This window comes from Chelonia mydas, chromosome 4, assembly GCF_015237465.2.
Source record: "Chelonia mydas isolate rCheMyd1 chromosome 4, rCheMyd1.pri.v2, whole genome shotgun sequence".
Taxonomy (NCBI): domain Eukaryota; kingdom Metazoa; phylum Chordata; order Testudines; family Cheloniidae; genus Chelonia; species Chelonia mydas.
In genome coordinates this window covers 31,290,562-31,317,602 of record NC_057852.1, presented here as the reverse complement: position 1 = coordinate 31,317,602, position 27,041 = coordinate 31,290,562, and the positions used below count along the sequence as shown (strand labels likewise).

General features: G+C 40.2%; 1 protein-coding gene across 2 annotated transcripts; it reads left to right on the top strand.

Moving 5' to 3' along the window:
• The first annotated feature begins 329 nt into the window (after positions 1-329).
• CXXC4 (CXXC finger protein 4) lies at positions 330-26,797 on the top strand. Of its 2 annotated transcripts, XM_043545457.1 has the most exons (5): positions 330-660; positions 792-867; positions 3,267-4,537; positions 7,544-7,564; positions 23,424-26,797. In XM_043545457.1, the coding sequence occupies exons 3-5, from the start codon at positions 3,506-3,508 to the stop codon at positions 23,466-23,468; spliced, it is 1,098 nt and encodes a 365-aa protein (XP_043401392.1). In that variant the 5' UTR covers positions 330-660; positions 792-867; positions 3,267-3,505; the 3' UTR covers positions 23,469-26,797. The 2 variants fall into 2 exon arrangements, with proteins under 2 accessions (XP_043401392.1, XP_043401393.1); XM_043545458.1 differs by lacking the exon at positions 7,544-7,564.
• The last annotated feature ends 244 nt before the right edge of the window (positions 26,798-27,041 follow it).

The window sequence follows — 27,041 nt, the reverse complement described above, 5'->3', positions numbered from 1 at the left end:
GGACCTTCCCACTTCATCCTGCGGCGCGGCTCTGCCTGCCTCCAGCAGACAGCACAGCCCCACACGGAGGCAAGTTTGCTGGGGAATCAAGGGGCTGGAAGCCTCTGCCAAGTGCCTGCTCCTTACAAATGATGCTCCAGGAGCCCCCCCGCCCTCCAGCACACCCACCCACCGTGCGAGCCCTCCTGTTCAGCGGGGATGGGAGGCGAACGTGGCTGGCTCCCTGCGCTGAGCAGGGGATTTGTGCAGAGAAGCAGCGGCCCGTGTGCGCCTCCCGTTCCCGGTGTAATTTGCAGCCAATCATCAGTAGGTGTCCACATCCCTGCATCCTCCTCACCTCGGAGCCAATCACCCCCTCCCCTCCTCTTCTCTTCTCTCCCCTCCCCCAGCCACCACACACCCGCACACACACACACACACACACACAAACAGAGGGAGAGAGAGAGACTCCCTGCCTCCCTCCCTCCCTTGCACACAGCGACTGGAGACGGACGGAGAGCAACGCGCAGGGAGAGGAGACCACCGAGCACACAGCCAGGCGCTCTCACACGCACACACATACTCACCCAGTGCCTGCTCTTTCTTCCCCCCCTTCCTCCTCCTCCTCCTCCTCCTCCTCCTCCTTTTCTCTCTGCAACAAGGGGGGGAAGCCACTTACAGGTATTTGTTTAGTGGATCGGCGTTTTTATTTTTTCCCCACCCACCCCCCTTCACAGTTTGTTTACAAGTATCAAAGTTGTAATTGAGGAGCTGCCAAGACACATCTGGATATTTCTTCTTCTTTGTGGTAGGGAGTGATGTGCAACTAATTAAAGGCAGACAGGCTGGTAGCGTCTGCAATTTCCAGCCCCCCAAATAAAGAGACTGGTAAGTGATTGTTTGGTTCCCTTGCTCTCTCTTTTTGTTTTTCCTTCTGGTTTTTTTTTTTTTAATTATTATTATTTTGGGGTTTTTCTCGGTGGGTTTTGGGGAGGGGGAATTGGTTTTGTTCCTGTCCTCTAGGATCGTAAAAGTAGATTAATGCGAGACTTGGGCAATAAAAGGCGCCGCTGTATTAATTTATTAATTAATCTGCACCGGCCCCTCCTCCTGAATGTTAAATATGACCTTTGATCTCTATGTCTCTGGCAGACCAGACATGCAATATTGAACATGTACAAGCACATTGGCTTAAGCAGGAACCAAATCATGCAGTCTGGGTAGCTATTTTTATGATTATTTTAAAATGTGGACTATAGTTAAGAAAAAATCAATAGCTGCGTCTTAGGTACCCTTTTCATGCTCCAGAGATGCATCGATTAAACAATAATGACCTGGCTGGTGGGCACCATCATTTTCTCCTTTCTGGTGGCAATAAACCTTGAACGGGGATGGGGTGGGGGATCGGAGAGGTAGCAAGAAAAGAAAGATTTTATGCAGAAAAGGCACTTTAATACTATGAAAATAAAGCATAAATGCATGTATTATTTAATATCTCGAATTAAAGGCTAAAATATTAACAAATTTCCCTCACCAGTTGTGTGGATTTCCTACACATGGTTGGCAAAACTAGTTTTATTGAGTAGTTGTTATTATGGACATGCGGTTACAGTCTCATTTATTGAAACTAGAGGTTTTGGCTATGTGCAGATTCTTAGCCTTCTCTTCCAAGTCTATGTTTAGCCTGGAGCTTTTGGGGGCACCCTTTTTTATTGCCATCAGACTCCTGAAGGGAGCAATAGTCTCAGTTTTTCCTGATGTGAAAATAGAGGTGATTCATGTGTGATTAGGGTCTTTCTGGGATTGAAAGATGCCTGCTACTTCCTAATCCAGCCAAGGGTGAGGTTCTTTATCTAGATTGATTCTACCATGATCTGGATTTGTTTACGTAAACCCTGGTTTTTAGAATATAACATCAGTAGATGATGAAGTTTTTGCACTTGGTAAGTTGGGCTATAAAAAGTTCAGTAATTATGATCCTAATTACTATAATTGATAACCATTTGAACTGTACATATTTTAGCCTGAAACAGTAGTGGGCCACATTTGGTGTCCCTCAAGGTTTCTGATCAATATATACATAAATCTAAAAAAACATTAGAAATAAGTCTAAAATAAGTATCCACGTGAGGAATCTGGAAAACATAGACTGATAATAGAATTATGTTTTTAGTTATGTTTTTCATTGCACTATTTCTGTCTTTAGAAAGTAGCTTTTTCTCTATTATAAACTAAAATATCCCACTCCACATCATAAGACTGGCCTATGAGAAATACAAGGCACAAAAATCCTTATTCCTGCATTAAACTTTTTAAAAATTAAATAATAATCATAATAATAAATCTGTCAATCCCACTAATGGTTAATTCAGCAGGTAACCATATACCTGATGGAATCTTTTTTATAAACCAATGTATGTTCCTGTAATGCCTGCAGGAGGTGCTTTTTTTTTTTTTTTAAACAGTCTTGTGCAGCCCCCATGGCTTGGAGATGGAAAAGAGCCTCCAGGGGAACTGGGGATGTTCAGCCCAGCTGCAGGCTCTGAGGTCAAAAACTGTAAAATTGCCTGGCTTAAATATTTTTCTCTCCTCTCCTTTTTCATTTTTTAAAAACAAGCCGAACACCACCCTTTCTACCCCACAAGCACCACCACCACCAAATGGCTTGTACAATTGAGATCTGTCCTTGGTACATTGAATTAAGACCCTAACAGAACCAGCTGTGCTGGGATTCAAACTAATGACCCTCAGACACAGAAGGACACTGTGGCAGCTGGTAGTTCTTCCCCCCTCCCCATTTTTTCCTGCCTCTTTAGTTCAGCTTGTATGTGGGCAGGCTCTTAGTATTGTGTTTGCTTACAGTTTATTCTCTAATACATTGTGGACTTTCTCAGTACTTCATAGCCTAATTTCCTGTTCATTTGCTTCTTCAGACCATCGCTGCTTTCTGCTTTACTTCACATTTGCATGCCCTGGCAACACTTGTTCACACATTTCATAATGTTCAGATGCCCTCTGGTTATAGGTATTAGAGCCCTTCCACCCATCGTTTGCATGTCTTTAGCACTCCAACTGGCCCCTTTCCCTTGGCATTTGTCAGCACCCCTCCCCTGGCCTGCCCAGCTATTAATGCATTTACTCAGGGGGAGGTGAGGCAGGATAGACCGGGAGAGTGGCGGTGGGCTCGTGGCTTTATTGGTTCTGGTGCAAACGCTCTGCGGAGTGTGTCTGTGTGAACTGTTTCATGTGCCTTGACATCTTTTTGGAAATGACTTTCTTTATTTTAGTTGTCACAGTTCCCGGGAGAATGCAAGCGAAGAGGCTGCCTGACAATTTGCCGTCTGCAGAAATGTACCCCAAAGAGGATTAACAGCCCCCCCCCCCCCAACCATCCATCCATCCGGCACCCGACCCCATCCAGACGACGGCTCCTGTGGCCCTCCGCCCTGCCCTACCCTGCCCCTCACTGGTGTCCCCCCCCCCTCCACCCTTTCTCCCCCTGCCACCCCAGCATCCCATTGCCACCATGAACACCAACGTGTGCGTGGAGAGCGGCCCCAACCCCGAGGCCCCGGGGCTGCCCAAGGATAACCACCTGCCCGAGGGGGCCCTGAACAGCCTTGTGGATTACAACTCGGAGATGGAGCGCTACCGCTCCTTCGCCACCTTCTACAAGACCAACGGGGGCGCCTTCCCCCAGGCGGCCAAGATCGCGCGCATCACCACCCCCATCTTCCCCAGCGCCGCCGCCGCCGCCGCCGCCCGCATCGGCATGTCCCCCTGGAACTGCGATAGCGCCACGGCCGCCGCCGCCACCGCCATGCTCTGGGGCAGCGGCGGCGGCGGCGGCGGCGGCAACACGGTCACAGGCGGCGCGGGGGGTGCCAGGAAATCCTCCCCCTCCTCCGCCGCCGCCGCCGCCGCCGCCTCGCTGCACGCCGGCCGGAGCAGCCTGCACCATCGGAACGAGTCCCCCCGGCTGGGCAAGCCCGGCTGCGCGCCCGCCGAGCCGCCCGCGTTGCAAATGGCAAACAATAATTTCCTCTCCACCTTGTCCCCCGAGCACTGCAGACCTTTGGCGGGGGAATGCATGAACAAGCTCAAATGCGGCGCTGCTGAAGCGGAGATAATGAATCTCCCCGAGCGCGTGGGGACTTTTTCCGCTATCCCGGCTTTAGGGGGCATCTCATTACCTCCAGGGGTCATCGTCATGACAGCCCTTCACTCCCCCGCAGCAGCCTCGGCAGCCGTCACAGACAGCGCGTTTCAAATTGCCAATCTGGCAGACTGCCCGCAGAGCCATTCCTCCTCCTCCTCGTCCTCCTCCTCCCTGGGAGCCGCCGGAGGAGGGGGGGCGGGAGGCGGGGGAGGAGGCGGGGGAGGAGGGGCAGGCAACCCTGCCAAGAAGAAGAGGAAAAGGTGTGGGGTCTGCGTGCCCTGCAAGCGGCTCATCAACTGTGGCGTCTGCAGCAGCTGCAGGAACCGCAAAACGGGACACCAGATCTGCAAATTTAGGAAATGTGAAGAGCTAAAGAAAAAACCTGGCACTTCGCTAGAGGTCAGAGGAGATGATTTCTTTTTCCCCAGCCTCCCTCCGTCCCTGCTCAACCCCCTCCCCCCACCCCTTCAGTGCTTCTTGTCTAGCTTCAAGATGCAGCATCCCTTTTCTGAAGCCTCATTCAGGTTGTAAGGGTTCCTGCACATGTGACACTGGCTTCCCTCACTGACACCTGGTATGAACCCACCCTGAAAGTAGAGGGTGGGGGATGCTCTGAAATAAGAGTGTGAAGGAAGTGGGGGGGAGGCTGCTTTTGACACTCTTATTCTGGTCCCTGGAAAAATCACTATAGTTTCATATAGTAACTAACATCACAGATGATGAATTAAAATCTTCTTTAAGAGGTTCCTTTAACACCTCTGCACAAGCGGGGCACATCCACATTGATGTGAACAATCTCTGTGTGTGTTTGTCTGTTATTTTAAAGAGTTCTGTCTGGTGACATGGAACAGATTTTTACTTATATGAAACCAATGGTGGAGGGGAAACACTTTTAAACCTGAAAGCAAATGGGGTGTTTATTTATTTTTTCTAACTTAATTGTTGCCATTATGAGATCTCTGTGCTTTATCTACTGTGTTTTCTATCTGACTGGTAATTATCTTTGATTTTTGGTGGAGAGGAGGGGGAAGAGAGCACAGGAAAAGAATGCAGCTGAACACCTGACTTCTTAGTGGTCAGCAGTTCAGAACAAAGTAATAGCTAGTTATTTTCAGGGTGACTGATGGCAATTTGATTCAAGAAAGACAATTAGTCACAGAGTTAAATAGTTTGGTGAAATGTGCTACAAATTCTTTTTGGCAATGCATTTTACAACATAATCCTTTTATGGTGTATTAAAATGTGATGTAAAAATAAGCACAGGTGTGACTGAAATTATGTCTGATGGAACTGTATATACATTTATTTTTACAATGTGTCCTCAGAACTGACAATGTATTGAATATCACAAAGCTGTAAAGACAGGTTTTCAAGTTTGCTAGGCATACAAAAGACAGACAGATATGATGTTGCGGAAATTTCAGTTCATGTATTGAGTACAAGAGACAATGATAAAAATACAAAAATATATGTAAAATGGCTATTAGGTGATATTTTTAGACAAAGGAAAACAAGACAGAGGAAAGACTAGTAATCATATGTAATCCCTTGTCATTATTAAAATTATAGTGTTGCTGGTTAGATGCACATATCAGACATGTCTGAAGGTGTCGGGGGGAATGGTAGATTTAGTACAGAGGAGTACTGTGTATATTGGGTGACAGATTAAGATTTGCAGTCACAGAAAATAGCAACAAAGTGAGAAACTGCAACTTTCCAGTTTGCATGTGTTTTGTGGTTATTTTCTAAATCATTGGTTGCAGGAGTTTTCTCCAACAAGGGGTGGGATCTTGGGTTAAAGAAAAACAACCCTTCAGTTTGTTTGACACCAAATAAATGGATACAGCCTTACGGATATTAATATTGCCATTGAACTGAAGGAAATTTTGTTTTTTTATATTAAAATTTTGCCATCATGATTTATTGTACTATATTGAGTCCCATCAAAATATCGTGTTCATTCCTCCTTGCAAGAGTGAACTATCCTTGTTGAAAGTTTGGTTATTAGCCCTTTTTTATTACATTTTCTTCAGCTGCTTTTTTGTAAGTAATCCAGAATCACAGAAATACAGCAGATTATATGGATTTTTTCTGGTGCTAGACATCAGCTGTTAACTTTTGATTTCACTTATTGTTTTTGGTCAACAATATACTTCTGTTATATTTGTAGAAAGTTTTCAAAGAATGTTTATAATCACCCACTCTGCAATAAACAGATAACGCTGAATTTTAATATCGATCCACAATTTAAAGAGAGATTACTTTTTTTCAGTGGCACTTTGTTCATTCAGCGATGTTGAACTTTGTTATACTACTTAGGCAAAAAGTTCTTTTTCATTAGGCTTGTAAACCAAGATGCCTCTGTGATTTATTATTTATGATAAATGATAGATCCCGATGGATTATTGATTTGTTCAGAAAGTGGGATATTTCCAGAGGAGACTAGTTTATATGTTATCAGACCTTTGTATGAGTTTCTGTGCATTTCTAAACACATTTCATGAATTTCCTTGCTCTTGACAAAGGCGTTCTACAGCCTTAAAAACTGTTCAGGCATGTTATGGAATGCTACCCATTAAAATTGTTTAACTGCTGTGGCTAGTAAAAAAACCATGGTTTTATTAGCCACTTGTGTACTTTCATAACCACCTGCCTTCGCTGCTTTTCTCCTTTTTTGCTCTCTCTTGTTGTCACACACACCTCTGCTCCTATATTATGACTGGAAGGAAGCAGATTTCTCTCTCCAGCTGTAGAGATATCACTAGATGTTCATTCTCCGTAGGTCATATCCAGTCACAAAGCATGTCACGGCGTGTGGCTAATACCCTTACAGGCATGTTATTTGTCAGTAGGAAAGGAAAAGTTCCCAAATTGGATAACTCTCTATTTTTGGTCATTTTTCTTCTTTCTTCTTCTTCTTTTTTTAATTAAATAATAAAGAATGACAGCATGACTGCCTCAAGCACATGTGCAGCAACACTGTTCTGGTTGTAAGGCAACCAGCTGGAAGCATGTCAGAGAGTGACAGGGCCTACATGACTGAACTGAAACAGCAGTAGTGGTTGCAGGTGGGTGAGAATAGTCTGCTTGCTGAACTGGCTTCTCAAGCTGGCTTGTCTTGTGGTCTTTGTAAATCAACAGATCTCCTTAGGGGATACACTATGGCCTAGGTAGGCACCTTACTGAGACAATATAATAAGAATCAAGGGTTCAAGTTCCATTATATACATATGGAAATCGTGGTTTTCAGTTACATACAAAATATAAAGGATGTTGTCTCCAAAATATGGAAATGACTAAAGATTGGAAGTAAAACTATGCAAAAAAGTCAGTAAATTGGTTGAAACCACTGAATTCATCTTTCTTTTTTCCCCTTAAATCTGTTCTTGTCCTGGTGCAATGAAGGCATATGATATAACTCTCAAGGTTAGTACACTGAGTTTAAAACGGATTCTCATTAATGCTTTCAGATTACCTGACCCTTACATTTTTAATTAAATGCTTCCCTTCCAGCCTTTTTTTCAAACTGATTTTATTTTTCCATGTTTTTCTTATATTACCTTAAAAGCATTCCTGTGCTCTAGTATTTTTAACAGAATTTTATTATTACTAGGTGATTTTATGTATAGTATTAATAAATGTATGAAAATAAGATTGATGCCATGTATCGCTCTGCATACTTGTGTATGTATGCACTGTGTTCATTTACATTTACAGTTAAAGCGGCATAACCATTTTTAGTCCAGAGAGATTACTTATTTTCCTCCCATTAGTACACATTTATATAACTCTTACTGTAAATTATAAAAACTAAGAGCCAAATTTTACTTTGCGCCTTTCTCACTCTTTGAGGTCAATAGGCCTGATTATGATTTCACTAATCTCAGCTTTATGCTGGTGTAACTCCATTGTTGATTTCAGTTGCACCACTGCTGATTTAAACCAGTGGAATATCAAAATCAAGCACAGAGTCACTCAGCTGAGTAAGAGTGGGATTTGAGCCCAACATTAAGTACCTTTCATACTTGGGCATAGTGTTACAATATTCAGTGTAACGTACTTTATTTGTAAAAGATACATGTTAATTAATTGAGTTACTATTGAAAAAAATAAGCATACTTATGTTCCATTCAAAATAAGTTTTTAATATTAAAATTTAAATATTAAGGGCCTAATCCTGTTCCCTTTGAACTCAGTGGGGGTTTTGAGATTGAGTTAACTGGGAAAAGGATTGGGTCCACTGATTTCAATGGAAGCAGCATTTGACCCTGAAAATGTAGCAGCATATGGCATTGCCACGAGGGAAAAAGGGGACCAGTGGGCAACCTCAGCACTTTTGCTCCTTGTTTTGGTAGCAAATGTGAATATTTTTAAGGTACCACTATGGAGCTCGGTGGGTAGGGGTCAATTAGTGGGGCCTCAGAGGAGGCATTTTTACTCATATCTTTCTAGCTTTAAGTTACATATTGTGATGGGAATCAATAGTGTGAAGGAAAACTGGAAAATTGAGAGGGAACAGGCAGCTAATGTGAATGTCAGGATGACTAACTGGAAAGTCAGAAGGAAGCACAAACTACTGTCTGTGTTTAGTGATCAGCTCACTGTCTGTGTTCGCTGTTGTGCACTGGATTAATTATTAATTATTACTATTAGTTACTATTTGTGTTAGCAAAGTGCCTAGCAGCCCTAGTCATGGACCAGAACTCCATTGTGCTAGGCTCTGTACAAACACAGAACAAAAAGAGAGTTGCTGCCCCAAAGAGCTTACAATCTAAGTAATTGCATCAGTCTCTTATGGGCTCGTTTCAAGAATTTGGTTGTCAGCCATAAAGCCCTCACCAGTCTGGGACTTTGCAGTTTCTTCCTTGTTGTGCAGTTGCATTCTGCCACAATGCTCTTGTTTTTCCATCTCCATGACTGAACTCCTAGGAGAAGTGGTAGAACATTCTTAGGGAAGGGTTCTTGGCTCTGGAATTCACTTCTTCTTGCAGTGTACTAAAATCAGAATCTGGTGATTTTATTTGATTGTTTCTTTGTTTTTTTAGAAACAGGGCAAGATGCATTTGTTTCTCTGTGTTTTCTTGTTTTCTGCTGCTTCTTCTTAAATTGAGCATGTAGCCAAAGAGGTATTTATCTTGTCAGTGGGTGGAGGAGACAGAGGCAGTTTTGCTGAAACTTTGAAATAGCTTTTTTAATTAATTTTTGTAGCATTCACCTGGATATTACAATGATGGGTGTGATAGACATGAATTAAATAATTAGTTCCTTTTGGCCAGCTGAGGTCCCATTGAAACAGTGTGCATCACAATGATGCCTGCTGCTGCTCCAAGGTATAGTCTGGAAGAGCTGCAGGCATCTTCACTCACTTTGGCTGACACATGGCTTAATCTTGCAGCTGCTCAGAAATCTCATTGAAGCCATTTGCATTTGTACATATGGGACGGGTTCTGCAAGGTGTGAAGTGTCTTCATCTTTCAATTAAGTCATGGGAGTCCAGTGAACTGAGGACCTTGGAGAAAGCATTCAGCACCTTTCCAGATCAGACAATTTACTGTCCCTTTACTGATCAACAATTCTAAGGGGTTCTTGATCTTTAAAACTGCAGAGGAATTGGTGCCTTCTTAAACAGAGATGGTATTTAATCTTTTTATTAAATTTCATATTTTCTTATTGTCTTTATGTAATTTTTAGAAATACAAACCAAACAAAAACCACACAAAATATTAGTGTACAGTTCAACCTATTAATATAATAAAATCCGCAAATTTTTAGTTCACCTTTGATGGGAGACATTCACAGACTACTGTTGATGAAATGCACTAGAATTTTGTGTTGTGTGAGACAGGAAGGATATAGTTGAATACTTTTTAAAATGAAATGGACCACCACTAACGAAATCTAGCACCACCAAAATTAGGTACTAAATTGAATCTAATTTTAGGGAATCAGACAGCCAGCCAGACCTGGTTAAACTTTTTTTTTTTCCCCAAAAACTCTACTTTTTACTCAAAAATCATTTGTATTAACTAGTCTAGTATTGTTCATCAGTAAAATGTCTGAATGATCAGAGATTAACAAGTCATGACAATTTTTTAATTTTCTTTGCATACCTTTTAAAAATATTGTAGATTAATCAACTGATGAGTCAGGATTATGGATCAGATTCAGCCCCAAGTTACAGTCTTGGAAACCCCATTTATTTTAATAAGGTTGCACATTGTTTAAGTCAAGATTTAATTTGGTTCAGCGATCTTACATAAATACAATGGGTGACATTTTGGCCCAATTGAAGTCATTGGGAGTTTTGCCATTGACTTCAGTGGGGCCAGGATTTAATCTAGCATTGTGACTGATTCATCACTTCATTTTTCCAGTTTTACACTGGTGTAACTCCCCTGAAATCAATGCATATTGATTTGGTGGGGTTGAACTGATTGGTTCACAATTGATATGGTAAATAAGACCAAATATTTGTTTGGCAGAAATAAGCGTAGTAAGTAAAATTTTGAAAAGTGCACAAGTGTCTTAGGAACCTAAACCCCATTTTCTAAAGTGACCTAGGCACTTAAAGAAGTCAATTGGAGTATGCTCCTAAGTCACTTAGGTGCTTTTGAAAATTTGATCTAGTGATGTATTTGTCCAATGCTTGGATCATACAAATAACTAAATTGTGTGGGCTATGACCTGCTTGCCAAGCAGTTTCATTTAAGTCAATAGGACTGCTTGTCTGAGTATGTCACCATACTGTTTATTCAGTGTAAGAGTTGCAGAGTTAGGGTCTAAATATTTGCAGTTATATAAAGCATTAATATTTTATTTTCATGGGCCAGATCCTGAAGTTCCCACTCAATTTATATTTATTACTTAGTCTTCCAAAACTCTTTCTGAGGTCAGTGGGAGTTTTGCTTTAGTAAGGAATGAGTGAGGACTTCACTGTTGGCACACTATGAATAGCAAGTATGTGGAAATGCTTTTAAAATATATATATTTATATTTTAAAAGTCTGCTTCAGAGACTTTGATAATCCCAGTTGATAAAAGCCAGTTACTAATTGCTGTACTACCATTAATGTAGTTGTTGTATAGTGACCGTTACGATACTGATAGTGCGGTAAAACTAGGAACAAGCCATGTCAAACTATACTAAAAAAAGTATCAATGAAAGGAAAGTTGGTACTCTGAATGCGTAGGTTTTAAAGTTTGCTGAATAAAATATCCCTATGCAGGTAAATCTAGAACTCACAACTTAAAGTCTAATAAAATATTACAGAATCTGTTCAATCACTGGTTTAAATTTTAAATAGTCTTTGTGTAGGACATGTTGTTAAAGGGTTAGGTTAAAATTTTCAAAAGTGTCTAAGTGACTTAGGCTCCTAATGCCCAAGTCACTTTTTGAAAATGTTCCTAAGTCTCATAAGTGACTCAATGGGACTTAAGCGCTATTGAAAATGGGGCTCCTAAGTCACTTACATGCTTTTGACATTTTTTCCTATAGGCACAATTATTTTTGAGGAATAGTTTTGTCCTCAAAAAGCATTCTCTGTTGTTGTAATCTATATATTTGGGGGAAAATTAAATTTATCCACTTGTTCTTGTCCACTTAAATCTCTCCTTTGAGTGCTCACACTGAACATACGGTTTCATTTGACACTATTCCGCTATTTGGAAACTCAAGCTACAGTGGCTTATTTTTTCTTTTTTTGGGTTCATTTGTATTTTTCACAGTCATATCTTGTTCCATCACATGCAAACACCTGTCCTAAAATTGCATTATTCTGCAGGGTAATCTAAAGCCTCCCCCTATTCAGCATCAGATGTGTTCTGTTGTTTATTGAGTTATGTTGCACCATACTTCAGATGCGACAGCCATTTAATAATGTTGAAGCCTTAGCTCTGCAGGGGCTAAAAAGATCCCAGCAGGCTTGTTAACTTCTACTCTCAAACATTATGGGAAATATTTTCTCCTACCTGGAACTCCTAGGCTTCCTCTTAATTTATTTTAAAACTATAAAAATCCATAGCCAGGTATGTATTAAGCCTACTGGATTTTTGCAGTTTTCTAAAGTTTCACTGTTACTTAATATTTAACCAGGTGCTCAGATACTACAGTGATGAGTGCAATATTATAAAAACCTACAGTAGCTCAAGTCTAGGTCATACTTTGTGCCTTGTTCTTAAAGGGTAACAAACTCGTCAAATACTTGCTTATTTAGCTACGTTAGTGTTTCTTTTTTCTGCTGTTACTGAGTGTTTTTACTGAGATTACTGAATTCTGAATATTTCAGAAACCTTCCTTGTTTATTGTCTCTGGACAGTGCATGTTTCAGCTCCATACTGACTTGCAGTGAGTTACAGTTTATTTTATGTAGCATCTTTAATACTCAATATCATAAAACACTTATTAAAAGAGCCATTTGTAAGGTAAGGAGAACGGAGAGGTTTTAGAGGGAGGAAATTATTCAGTGGCTTAAAGAGTGGGGAAGAGAGAGAGAATTCCAGATGGAGGGGGCAACACAATGAACTCAAGACAATTACAGTGAATTTTGTAGGGAGTGGACACAAGGGAGTTCAAAATAGGTTGGAGTCAAAAGAGTGCAGATGAGGACAGATAGGTAGGGTAGAACACAGCTACAGAGAGTTCTCACAATCCACAGTTTGATCTGGATTCAGAGCCAGTAGAAGCTCACAAAAGATAGGAGTGATACAAGCTTACTTTTTATAGAAAAATAATATGGTCATTCGGACCATAAAGGAGAGAACTACTGTAGTCAGGACAGGAAGTGACAAAAACTTGAATAAAAAATTCAGCAGAAGCTGCATCAAGGCAAGGATGAATTCTTGCAATGTTTCATAGCTGATATTAGAAAAATATACACACAATTAAAATATCAGAAAATATTATCAGTACCTAGTATGATGCTTGAGGTCTCTGGTTGTGGGCCAAAGTACAGATCTGATTTAAGGAAAATAAGAGCAAGATTAAAAACATGAGACAAACGGGACTTTTCATCCAGGAGGAGCAATGCTGTAGTTGATGTATTCTGCAGCAGAACATTATGGTGAAGCCAGGGGCTGACAGAGTCAGGATAGGCCAGTGAATTAAGTGAGATGGAGAGTTGATTTGCAAGGTCTTGATGGGGAAAGTGGCAGTCTGACAGCCCAGAGACAGTTCAACCAGGGGAGGACAGTGCTGGAGATGATCATGGATTAAAGAAGGGCAAAATTATTGATAATACTGAAAGCTACATTGAGATCAAATAGTGTAAGAAGAAAGAGGAATTTGTGGTTAGGGGCAGAGCGTTTATCGTAAACTGCCCAAAGAGGCACATTCTTAGAGATGGTGAAAAGGTTAAAAACCAGACTGAAAGCAGTCAAAGAGTGTGTGCTGGGAAAGATGCTGAAAGAGCTCAGAGGTTCCTGCTTTCTCCATGACTTTGCTGAGAGAAAGGGAGGGAGTGAATAAGGAAGGGTCAAATGAGACCTTTTCTGGTGTGTGATGGTGGGGTAGTCTGCAGCTTTCAGAGCCGGAATAAAATCTCCAGTGGAGTCAATGGTAAATTATGCTAATATATGCAAAGGTGGAGATGATGACAGCCTTTTTTTGGGGGGGTGGGTGGGGGATCTACTGCGGAGGTGGTTTTGTTCATAGACCAGTGATGGTTATAACTGGGACAGCAGTGGCTATTAAAAGTGCTGTGGAAGGGGTACCAGGTTGTAGGGTGGAGAGAGGAAAAGGTGGTTGAGCTAAAAGTAGTGATGAAGTGATACAACATTTAGGCCACATCTACACTACCCCTTATGTGGGAAAAACTTCTGTTGCTCAGGGGTGGTGTAATTATGTCACTTTTTAGGTGGTTTAATTATGTTGCTGCACGAGCCATCTTACAGCGGCATGACTGCATCAGTACAGCTGTGCCACTGTAAGCTCACTAGTGTAGACATGGCCTTAGATTTTCAAAAGAAAGATGGTAGCAAACACCACCTCAGTGGAGAAGGTTTGCAGGGAGAAGTGTCAGAATGGAAAAGGGATTTGGATTGACACTGAATTCCCAAGACCCTGGATGATGACTGACAAGAGATACTCAGTCTTCACACACTCCAGAAGCTGATTTTAAAGGTTGGGAACTGGGCTTCCACATGTCCCCGTGGATAGTGAACTCCAATTTATTCAACTTCTTTTTCCAGTGGAGATGATCTGAGTACCAGGGTGAGCACGTGGCATGGGAAGCTATATAAGGAAGAGGAAGACAAGCTGATCAGGAGCTAAGGAGATGACGACTTTGTTAGTATTGACAAGCTGATAAATGGGAGGAAGGGAGATGATGCTAGCAAACAGAGGACTGAGATGATTCATTGAGTGGGCATTGCTTGGCCTGTGTGTTTTAGGTTCCTAGAGGAGAGTATAGGCTCAAGGAGTGCAATTTTGGATTTGTGGAAGGAGTGATCATCCTGATGCAGCATCAGAGAGCTAGAGATGAAAAAGGGGAGCTGGAAGTGGATGATGTTGAAGGTGTGATCTCCTGAGTGGATGACAGTGACAAAAAGACAAAATGTATTAGGGAGGGAAAAAGTCAGAGGCAAGAAGATGTTTGGAGAGGTCATTAATATGAATAGTGAACTCACCAGTGATTGAGGGGTGGGGGACTAGATGACAGAAGGGATTGGTAATGAAATATGAAACTTGTCCCCTGTAAATCACCAGTTCAGCCCAGCCCAGGATGATGATGCCTATAAACTGTAACATGCCAATGATTGTTTGGTGGCCTATTGTAAAATGAATTAGAAGTCTAAGTCCCGTGAGGGTGGCCACCTCACAAAACCATGCCAAGTTGAGTGTTAACTGTCATTGTAAGGGGACTCAGAAGGGAGGCCAAGGACTGAATGGCCTTGGAAATGATATACAACCTTCTAATCTCTAGAGGTGATCCTTCCAGTTGAGGAATTTGGGTTAAATACTGTCGGGAAGATTGTGCTGCTGTTCTTCTTGCTGGACCTGATCTGTGGATATGTTGAGTTCACCAGGCTTCTGGACTGTCAGTCTGGCACCTTTAACAATCACTACATTGATTAAAAACAATCCCTTTCTCCCGTAAATTGAAGATGTCACAACTAATTACTAGAGCTGGTTGACATTTTTTGACAGTTTTGCCGCAAACAAGGAAGCCGTTTTGTGACCATTTTTTGACTAACTCTGCTACTTACACAGTGTGAGAAATCCTAATGGATTAATTGGTCATGATAGTCCTATTGATTAGATCATTTTAGGTTCAGCAGAGTGGGAAGGAGGAGCAAGGGTTGCTCAAAGGCAGTGTAGTTCCAGGTCGAGAGAAAGGAGAGATATATTTAGATTTGGTGATGACAACCATACCTCATCTATGCCTTGAGATAGAGGTTTCTTAGAAAAAAGGTAACCTAGAGGACATTAAAGAGATGTCAAAGCTTGAGTGCTAAGTCGTGTTCCAGAGGATGATGTACCAACAGGGATTTCTTATTAATGGATTGAATGTTAACCAGAATGCCTGTGGGGGGGGCTAAGTAATAGGGACTGATGGATGGTGTTCCTAGGGATTAAATTACTATAGTGACAGACTGCGTGTGTGGAGGGAGAAGGGAGTTTATAGCTGTTAATTCATAGCAGAGTAGAATGAGAAGAAATAGCAAGACATATTTTAGAAGGGAACAGGGACAGAGCTGGAAATGGGTGATGAGTGGTTTTGATTTTTAGTATTTTTTGTAATATAACTTCTTGATATTTATATTAAGTTGATGTGAAATAGCCAAATGCAGTCTTTATGATTACATTTTAAACTGTTCTTAATATCAAATGAGCTAAAGTAAATAAATTGGATGCTACCATATTTTAATTTGAACTGTGATCCTGAAGGTACTAATTCATATCTCCTCTGGTCAGGTTAACATTTTTCCTAGCTCTCTTTACTACAGGGCTTCTATATGTTCCTTCTGCTTCCCCGAAAAAAAGTAAATAGAGTGTCAGAGGCCAGTCAGAACAAACAAGAAACAATCCCTGATCCTGATTGAGGCCTTTGAGCTCTATTTATTAAATAATAAATAAATAGTAATAATGTCATCATAAGCAGCTTGGAAGCTGTCTTCAGCAGCTGATCAGCTTTGTCCTCAACTTCAGGTATAGATGAAAATCCATAAGAATTAAAAAAATTTAAATGACATTCCTCTGATGTTGATTTCTTCTGATTCACCTTTGACAGAAAGCTGTTAATGAAGGACAGATCGTGGCTGCTCAGTAACATAAAGGGAAGCAAGATCCCCACCACCGTCTTGCACAGCCTTTCCAGATCACTGTTCTGGGTGCAGGGCAATGGGGAAAGCAGGATCTACAAGCCTGCTACTCCCCCTCATGAGCAGATGGGTGGGGAGACGCAGAGACTTGGCTCCAACCCTCAGTTTTTTGGCCAGCAGAGCTGAATTGGCAGAAGGGAGCGAGTGTGCTAGAAAGGGACTGTAGCAAATTATTCCCCAGCCCAGAAGAAGAAGGGCAAAACTGTTCCTTTTCAAAGCTCTTCCTGCTTCTTGGAGTGACACATATACATGCCAGTCTTCAAAGAAGGCTCTGCTTAACGGCGCAATCTAGCCCTTAGGGATTTTGGACCAGATGGTGGAGCTCCCATTGATGTTGGGGAGATCTTACTTATGTGAGTAGTCTCCTTGAAAGCCAGTGAGACTACTCATAGTAGTAGGTGCTCACCAACATGATTAGGGACTCCACGACCTGGACCTTAATAGTTCACAGCTGATATTTTTCTCACCACGAGTTCTGGTTCCATGCAGTTACTGATCTGTATTTACTAACTGTTTTCCACAGTGATACTATTCACTGATATTTTTAAAATGTTAAAATTCTTTACACATTTCCCAAAATTTAATCTCATGCTTTTAAAAGATGTTTCCAAGTAAATTCAAGTAAAAGAAAATGAATATATGAAACAAATAATGTCAAATACTGAATATAAATAAAGACCACATCCTGTTATCCTTATTCCCATCGAGAAGTACCTTACTCCATGAGTAGATCCATTTATTTCAATTGGGGCTACTTGCTACTGGCTACTACTGACAGTGAGTACAAGCAGAGAAATCTGCCCTGTACAGACAAGTCTTTAGTTCTGTAATTACCACCAGCCAGTTCTGATGCCTTGAGTTGTACTTCACTCCTCAGATAGCCCCTTTGAAATCTGTGGGACTGCTCACTGCGTAAGATACTGAAAGTGAGTTAGGGTATTAGAACCTGGTCCTGAATCAATGATTCAGCTTTTATTTCTATGTAGTATCCAGTGTAGTGGTTTACGTTTTGCTGTACGAACTTGGTGGCAGAGAAAGTCAAATGAGTTTCCTAATCTGGTCTGTTCTAAATCTGGTTTGTGTCAAATACAGCATGGAAGATATGCAGTGCAAGTGGAAAAATAACTGCCAGTAAAAAGATTCATGTCCTCTCAAAGTAAATAAAATTGACTTTTAACATAAATGTTAAATCTCATCCTTGGTATGAAGGAAGACAGGAATGTGGCTCAGGTATGGTAAGAGATATTTTAACTCAGATCGTTAAAACAAGCTCACATCTGAGTTTCTGACCTGAAGTACTTGTCCCACTTAACTGACAAGTCCAATCATAAGTTGGTTGTTAGAGGACGTCTGTTACAGTATGGTATAATTTATAATAAATAGAAAGACAGGAGGTCTGTTGGTGGAAGGTAGCAGAACCAAGCACATCCTGGCAGAAATGGAGAATGACAGCTCCATGGCATGTTTCCATCTTTGTCCAGGTCCTATGGAAGCTCTTTTATGGGGTTAGGGCTCCGCAGGATTTTGTGAGGAGATGCCAGGGTTGGAGGGGGAGGAGCAGCTCCCTGTGGAACCAACCCCTCTCCCCTCCCTCTGTTAGTCAGTGGATATTCATGGCTAAATTGTATTCATGCCTACCTGAGACACAAGAACTTGTCTCTGTGCCAGCACAGCTAGCCTGTTCAATGGCAGCATAGCTCAGCAAGATCCATCAGGAGGGGTTGGGAGCAGGGCAGAGAAGTAGCTTGAAAAGTAGCTTGTCCACTGGACTGTAGTTTCTCTTCTGTGCAGATTTCCAGGGTATGGAAGGTTAGGAGTTCACACACTCCTCTATGGTTCTCCAACCTCTCTAGCCTGAGGGAGAATTTCAGAGAAACTCTGTGAGTTGAATCTGGCATTTATTAGGTACCCCAGAGCCACTCCTATATGTGTAAGTATATTCGTGTGAGGAACAAACTGGCTGCAGAGAAAGTGCAGATAGGGACTTCACACAACATGTGCACAGCACAGCTTAACTCTATGTCAGTTTCACCTAGCCACTTTGAAGGGGACATTGAGGTGTATAGGTTAGGAGGGTGTGAGCCACAAATCCTTGCAGAAAGCATCACAAGGGTTATGGCTTTATATACCTGCCCTGCACCTCACGATGGGCTGGGAAAGGGTTTCTTCTTCCCAATCCTTGCATAGTTTCCTGCACAAAGGTAATTTATTCTGGCTTTGTGTGAGGGAGAGAAGGAATTTCACTCCATGTATTCATCCCTATGTTGTCCCTACTCTTCTTGGATCTGCTCCAAGGAGAGTAGCATGGGGAGGAGGGCTAGTCTGTGGGAGAGTGGGTTTGTTTTGGAGGATATGGACTTACACCCATTCCTGGTGAGTAGCAGCCATCTTTTATTAGCCTTAAAAGAGGAACCTCAGGTAAAATGAAGCCTCCATCAGCTCGCAGCACTGCAGGTAATAGGTCTGGCTTAGTGGAATAGGAAAGGGAGACGCCACATGGCTGGACAGAGCTCCCTGGCCTCCTCCAACGTTCTGCTATTTTCTGGCTGTTTTGTGGATTCTGTAGAGTTTATTAGTCCTTTAACGAACTAATGCTGTGCTGTTCATATACACAAGAAACCTACTCAGCTAGTTACTCAGGCAATAGTAACTGGCAGTCAGCCCCAGATCTTGGGCTGGTATTGGATGCAAAATGCATCCCATGCAGGAATTATGAGCATCTGTCCTTGGCCTTGAAGACTAGTTTCTCTTTATCCCTCCAGTCACACATCACACGGCAGCAGACTCTCCAGCTTGTGCTAATGTCTGGTAGTAATTACATATGTCTCACTGGGCCAGTTCTCCAGTGGCCCAAGTACAGAACTGCACCAGTGACTTGGGGATTTCCGGGAGGGAATGTCCCTCATGGAGAGACACTCCTTTCCCGAGCTCCCCAGTACACAGAGCACTGTGCAGAATGATCCAGCCTGCTTTTTTTTTTCTATGCAGGTGGCCCACTGCACCAGTTTGTTTGGGGTCAGGAGAGGACTCAAGGGCCTCCATGTTCCATTTATGATACTTGTGCCTTTGCGGCATATTGAGGGAATAGTCCATGCACTCCTCCAAGTTCAGGGACTCCAACTGTGATAGACCTTTGCATAGGCCATGCCAGTGAGGGAAACAGCTTCTTGTGTGCACCCAAAACTCTGTGCACCCCATAAGGGCCTCTCATGGCCTGGCGTGTTTACTTCAGTGGTACTAGTCATGTCAGTATGTACTATTCAGCATGAATAAGGGGTTCCGAATCTGGCCTGCAAGTGTCTGGGTGTGTGTAAAAGCCAAGATTTTAATTTGCTACTGTGTTTAAAGGGTTTTCCTTTAAAATTTACAAATACTCAGGTCATAACTATGTACCCTTCTCAAATACATTTCTTTTTTTTATTTCCATATGCTACTACAAAATTGTTTCCCTAATTCTCTATATAAATTAATAATAAAAATATGTAATCTAGCATCTGCAAGGACTTGTATAGCAACACTGTATTAGAGCTACAGCCCCAGCAACAGTGTATACAGAATACATTTTTAAAATGTCTGAATTCTTACACCAAAAAAGTAGCTGAGTTCAAGTTAAAATAGAGTCTGTGGTGAAGAATTTAAAGAGTCTGTAATTTCAGTATATTTTGCTGTTTTGCTGTATTGGAAGCGTGTGTATGTGTGTATTTGTACAAAGGACCTGGTCCTACTAAAGTTAATGGGCATTTTTGCCCACGGGAACAGATACAGGCCCAATATATATAATTTTTAAAATGTTGTTTTTTTGGTGTGTGTTTATTTAAAGGGATTTGATTGTGTTTCTCTTATCTTAAGGCTAAAAATGTAATTCTCTAGGCCGTTTATGTGAAACTGACTTTAAAAATGCAATTAAAATATAATATTTCAAATGTTTGAGCTACTTCTTTTACTTATGTAGAAAATACCTTAGTTAGTTAAAGCTGACCAAAAGAGAAACAGAATTGAAAGTTTTAAGCTTGAAGGTCATTTCATATCAGGTCTGTTTAGAAATAAATTATCTGGAACACCATGCTTTATAGCATTACCTGTTAGGAGAAGCTGGGGCTGCAGGTTTTTGAGTTCCCTCCTGGGAACCAGGCTTCTGTTTGTCAGTATTTGCACCTGCATGAGCAGTGAAGGCTGCCTTAAACAATGCTGATCAACTCCAATTCTATTCCTTACTTTCCCCTCCCCCTAACTTCCAGGGGAATCTGTCTTTCCTGTCACTCAGGATAATGATTCCCTGCAAGCATAACCGAGATTCAGAAACTCACTGTAATCTCATCAAGAGTTTGATTCCCCAGCTGGGACTCTTGAATTTATATAACCAGAAGGTAGCTGGTCATTGCACTTAAGCTTATGATTTGGTGTGCTGAGCCACCAAACTGGCTGAAAGATCTCTTTTCTCCTGGATATAGTCTTGTCTGTTTTGAGAGTAAGAATCAAAGGATTTCATCCCATAAATTGGGTTTGAGCTAATTTGATCCATCTATTCAATCCTCATTTTTTGTTTTGTTTTTGCGTGGTTTAATGATTTAAAATAGTCACAGCTGATTCCCAGGTCAGTGGCTAGTGTAATAGATATTTAATTATATGATATATGTTTAATTATAATTTCCTATACTGATGCAAAAGACCTTATCTTGTAGTTTTTCAGAAGCTCAGATATTAAACAGCAGCTTTGCCCTTCAGGAATATTATTCTGTGTATTTAAAGGTCTGATTGACCTTTTAATCAGACACTGCATCTTTACTTCCAGTTGATACGACAATGTCTGACAGAGTAACTCAACTTGATGCTGCAAGAAAGTAAATAAAGGCCAGCTCAACCCCAGATATATAAAAAAGTATTCACAGTAGAATATTTAAATATCGCTTTCAAAGATAATATGTAAGTGTAATACTTATACGTGATTAGCCATTCTTCTGAGGTTGATGAGACATATGGTTGCTTGCTATTATTCTAAACTCAAGCTTCTTTTATAGTCAACATCTTTATAAATTATAAATTATATTATCAGCAGCCATCTTACAACCTACACAGAACTCTGTGGATGGTGTAGCAAGCATATCAGCTCTCTTCGGTATACCTTTCAAGGAAGCTTTGCTTTGCTTTGTCATTACAGGTACATGTCCTAGAACTGAGCATGTGTGACAGAATAGAATAGGAACTGTTAAAGGGGACATAATCAATACCTATTTTGGCACATACTAACAAAGAACACTCATATATTCAGAGCATATTTATACAACAACCAAACTCATTTTTGGGAGCTAATTTTCAGATGATTTATTAAACTTCAACATTCATAGATAGAAGTAGGATATTGAATAGTTTAGAATTCTGATTACACAGCAGAAATTCTTTCTTCTCTGATATTTCTGTGGGAATGAATGATAAAGATAAAACAAGAGGAATTCTGCTTCCTTTTCATTCCCTTGCTATATTTATTAAACTGATTAATTTTAAGTATTTCTGCAAGAGGACCTGCATACTGTTTGAGCCTGGTTATTACAACTGATTACTTTTATGGTATAAAATGTTTGCCATGGTAATTATCAGTTTTATAGAACTCTGAAAAGATGTTTTAACTGATATACTTGATTAGCGATGCCTCTAAGCATCTAGCACTGCGTCCATAAAAATTTCTGGGTTTCTGATTTGTTAGCTGTATTTTGGGATGGAAACATTTAAAGGACCTCCATAAAAATATAGCTTAAGGACTGCTTCTTTTCAGTGGCATTCTTTAATTAAAGCTTCAACATAATCTACAAGAACTATTTCCACACAAACATATTTATCTCAATTTCCTTAAGACCCTGTATTAGGTTTTTTAGTTAAACTTCTTCAGATATGATATTTGCTTATGTGGATATTTCTTAATGAACCAAATACAGCAGGATGGGATAACTGATGTGAATTGGCATGTAGTGATTTAAGGGTCTGATCTTGCTCTCACTGTAGTCAGTGTAAAGTCATTAGCTATAGTAGGAGCAGAAATAGACCCCATGGTTTAATGTTTTGGGATGCTGAGCACCATCAACCCACACTGAATGCAGAGAGAATTGAGGGCACTCAGTACCTTGCAAGATCATGGTTTAAGTCCTTCCCTGTATGTTCAAACATGGGTGCCAAAAGCTGGGTATCCAAAGGCTGATTAGGGCACTTAAAAGAGAGTGGTGCACTTTTCAGAAGTACTGAGTGTTGCCTGCAGTGGAAGTTGTGGGTGCTCAACACCTCAGGAAAATAAGCCATTTTTATTTAAGGCCCAGATCCAGGAAAGCATTTATTCATGTGTTCAACATTAAGCAAGTCGCTATTCTTGTTGAAGTCAGTTGGACCATTCACATGCTTAAAGTTCAAGCTCTAGCGCTTTGCTGGATCAGAGCCTAAGTGCCAAAATGTAGAATGAGATAAGCCAACTCTAGTTTGAAAATGTTGCCCTATTCTCCCAAGACATTAACCCAGGTGTATCAGTTCACAGTGCACATTGTGATCATTAGATCAATGTCTTCATTATTCTTACATTAAAAAAATGTCTTGCCAAAGTATGTGTCTGCAAACCCACGCAATTATAAACATACACCCAATAAGTCAGTGGATAGTCAGAAACATTTTCAAAATGGTATGGTTATTCCATTTTCCTGCGTATACATCCTAGATTTTTATAATTATGTTTTCATTTCCATGACTTTATTGTTTAATTAAAGAGGAAATAGATAGTACATAGTGTATGTATGTAGGTATAAAATCCTGAAATGGCACATTTTTAGAAGCAGGAGGTTTCTATTAATTGTTGAGTTTTGTGAGGCATCATGTTATATCTAGATACTAAAAAATATGGCTGAAATATAAAGGAAAAATAATAAGAAGAAATCTTATTTTATAATGCCACAGAAAGAAAGCTTAACTTGTTTTCTTGCTTTTTTTTATAGAGAACACCTGTTCCCAGCGCTGAAGCATTCCGATGGTTCTTTTAAGCAGTAGTATATCTTATTTTCAAGGCAGTCCGAAGTGAATGGCAAGCTAAAGTCTTGTTTTAAGAAACTGCTTAGTCCACCATTGAAGAATATACTCAGATACTATTTTCATTTATGTATAGGGGTTTCCTCAAAAACAAAACGTAAACAATCTGGGAGCCTGGGAATTGGCCAGTTTATTCACATTCAGTACACTGAATCTTTATTTGATGTAACTTAGCTATACTAGTGAAGTTGTTGTCTATTTTTAAAGTGGCTGTAAAAAAAAAAAAAAAAGTTTGGGTAAACCCCTGCTATAAAATCATGTATCTTTGAAAAGTAACATATCTATACTTCATTTTCAAATATATGTGTTTCAGTACTGTAAACTGTACAGATAGCAGCTTGTATTTTGTGTGTTTAGACACAAGGAGACAATCATGTCTGAGCATCTATGGAGATTAACGGTTTGTACACAACAGTGTGGTTCTGCAAGTTAAATCTGGAGCAATAAATTCTAGCTTTAAATATTATTTTGCTGGTTGTTTAGCAGCAGCACTGTTTTACCATGCATCCTTCCATAGAGACTTGATGCCAAGTTTTACAAGATTAAAAGATTAGGATGCCCCTAGGAATTACCTTCAGTTGTATTGTTGCAAGAGGGGAAGACATAAAATCTAAAATTAATCTTTTTGAGGACTATTTTAAAGTAGTGGTTGTGCACTAGCATTGGTTCCAAAAGAGCTTTACAGAAGGGTATCCCTCCAAAGTAACACACCATAGCTGACTTGCTGTTGACTGTGCTGTAAGGTGAAATGCACAGCATAGATGGACATGCGGAATCAGTCATTTATATTTAGCATGTTCTAGCACACAAAATGAAAAGAGTACCATATCTCAGAAAAATCTATGACTCAATGTATTTACCTTCCCACTAAGAGTTGCTATGTAGGTTTTTTCAATAGATGGAATAAAAATTTTATAAAATATATGAAAATATTTTCGCTCCATGTGCAACATTTAGAGATTAGACTAGCTCATAAATTTAGACAGGCTTGGATCTCTCCTGCAGTTGTGCAGGCCAGGAGAGCCTGCGTATTTTTAAAGTATAGAAGAAAACCCCACATTTTTGTCAACCAGTGACTATTTGTCCCCACACATGTTTCTTTGTCCACTGATTTTGGGCTTGCTGAATCATTGGTGCTGTGGGCCCATAGTGGAATGCTTCACCATTCTTTCTCCTGTACTAGCTATGTATACAGAACATTTACTCCTCATAAAGGCAGAGCATGGAGTTATATAATTCAGATGTAATACAAGGATGTGGAGGATACTGAGTTTACGTACACTTCATACAGATGACCTCTTCACCTATTTATAGCTTGGCTTTGTTTTTGCTCATGTGAAAAGGCCACCCCACGAAAGTAAGAGAATGCTGTTATGCCACGTACTATATATGTTTAGTATTTTTTACAAGATAGGCTGATAAATGCTAGTAGCATCACAGAAAAGCATGGAAATAACAGGCTAATGATGCAGAGAGTGTGCCAATAGCATAGTGTTTCAGCACTTTCTCCATTATCTGCTAATTGTTTCATACTGTTGGCACATGGCCACACTCACTTGCTTGACAAATATTGGAGGGTTAGGTGAGCAGCAGAGTGTGTCATCAGCTATCTGTGGAGGATCAGAGTTCTGGGAAAGTGTGAGGATTGATGAACCACGGCAATGGTCAAGCAACCTAAGAGCAGCGGATGGGAGGAGAAGCATCCTAGAATTGGCTGTGTAGCAGCAAGGGTCAATAGCGTGTAGAAGAGCTGGGACACAGTAGACGAGCATCAGAGGACTGGTGTGTTGAGCTGGAGGAGACTGCATGTGCATTCTAAACATTAGGGCTGACACACATGTCCCAGGTTCTGTGTAGCATGACATCTTACATGTAATTTCAGAAAATAAATGCCATCTTTAACGTGCTCCCAACATATGCCCCCTCTTATATTTTATAAAAGATCATTAATTAAATAATCATAAAATAAGCTTTACATTCATTTACTTGGCAGCTTTGTATCTGATTTTATTTCATTTAAGACTTTCTGGTTAGGGCCTCTGTTATTTACTGCTGGACCAATGAGAGCTACGTAAGGTCTTCTTTACCAAATTGTTAATTGATTTAAAAACTGACTGAAGCCTTATTTGCTCATCTGGCTGGTGAGTTTGCGTTGCTTTCTGGAAAATTGTGATTGCTCTGACAGAAGTAGAGACAAAATTCAGTTCAGGCTACATTAGGTGTACAAAGATATTCATAGCAATGTACTTACTGTCTAATACCCTAATGTTGCATGTCTTGATGTGGTTTCTTTTTTTGTTTTGTTGTTTTGTTTTCAAGAACTGATGGATCTGTATATTGTAATTGTGATGTTTTACATGTCAATTCAAAATTGTTAAGAAAAGCAAACAAACCTGTTAATTATTAGAAATGAACAAGGATTGATTTTCTTTGATTCCCACATATGTTTTTTTATTTTTTTTATTTTGGACATTATTTCTTTATATCATCAAGTTTTTTCCATTTTGGTAAAACAATATTTATATGATGTAGTACGTAGAAAGCATTTTGGTTTTTTATGTTTGAAGAAGGAAATCCCTTTTCTGGCCTCTCTCTTTCTCTCTCCTGTACATGGTATACACATATTTATAAATCAGATTATTGTCATGTTCTAATTACTGAATTTATGCTTTTCACAAGATCCTAAAATACTTTACAATATGAAATTTTTTATCCCTTTTCGTGTTCTTCATTTTCACAGTGCAAAAACCGCATAAAATAACTTTGAAGTCTTCTAGGTGTGAGCACTAAGCATGCCTAATAGAAATTTTTTTTTCTATCATACCCCAGATAAACCTATTAAATAATAAGGCTGTGAGGGAGGCACACATACGCATTATGTGACTTAATAATAGACACTCCCTAAGAGAAAGGAAGTATTCCCTTTTGTCCAGAACCCCTGGTATGTAACTCATACAATTAATGCTAAATAATATAAGGTCTCTAAACTGGCTATATCTGTAATCAAATAATGAAGAAAGAAAGTAGTGAAATGAACATACCATTCAGGGTCGAATATATTCAGCAAAAAGCTGTAGTGGGTCTTTGATCATGGTTAGATGCATAGTGATATCAAACAGTTGGTTCTCATGTAGCAGCTAAATGTTTCAGATTTTTGTTTTTATTAAATTTGGCAGTTTCACACTGAGATCTACTCTATTCTTAGTGAATAAAAGACAGCTCCTATGTTAGAAAGTATTCCATTTTCACAACTGCAGGGAACTAGGAGATTTTTCAGAAACATGGGCCACAAAAAATGTACTCCTTTCACAGTGTTCTCCTATTTCTGAACTGTGCAGTTATCTATTAAATTTTCTAAAAGATATTTGTGTAAGGTGTATGTATGCTTGTGCAATTATGAAAAAAGCAGTTTTGGAAAACAGTGTATTTATTAAAAAAAAAAAAGTCACTTAAGGGGCATGTACAAAACTGTATAAAAACATTCAGTTTGCCCAGTAAAGTTGTTTTTGTGATATTTCTGTGTTGTT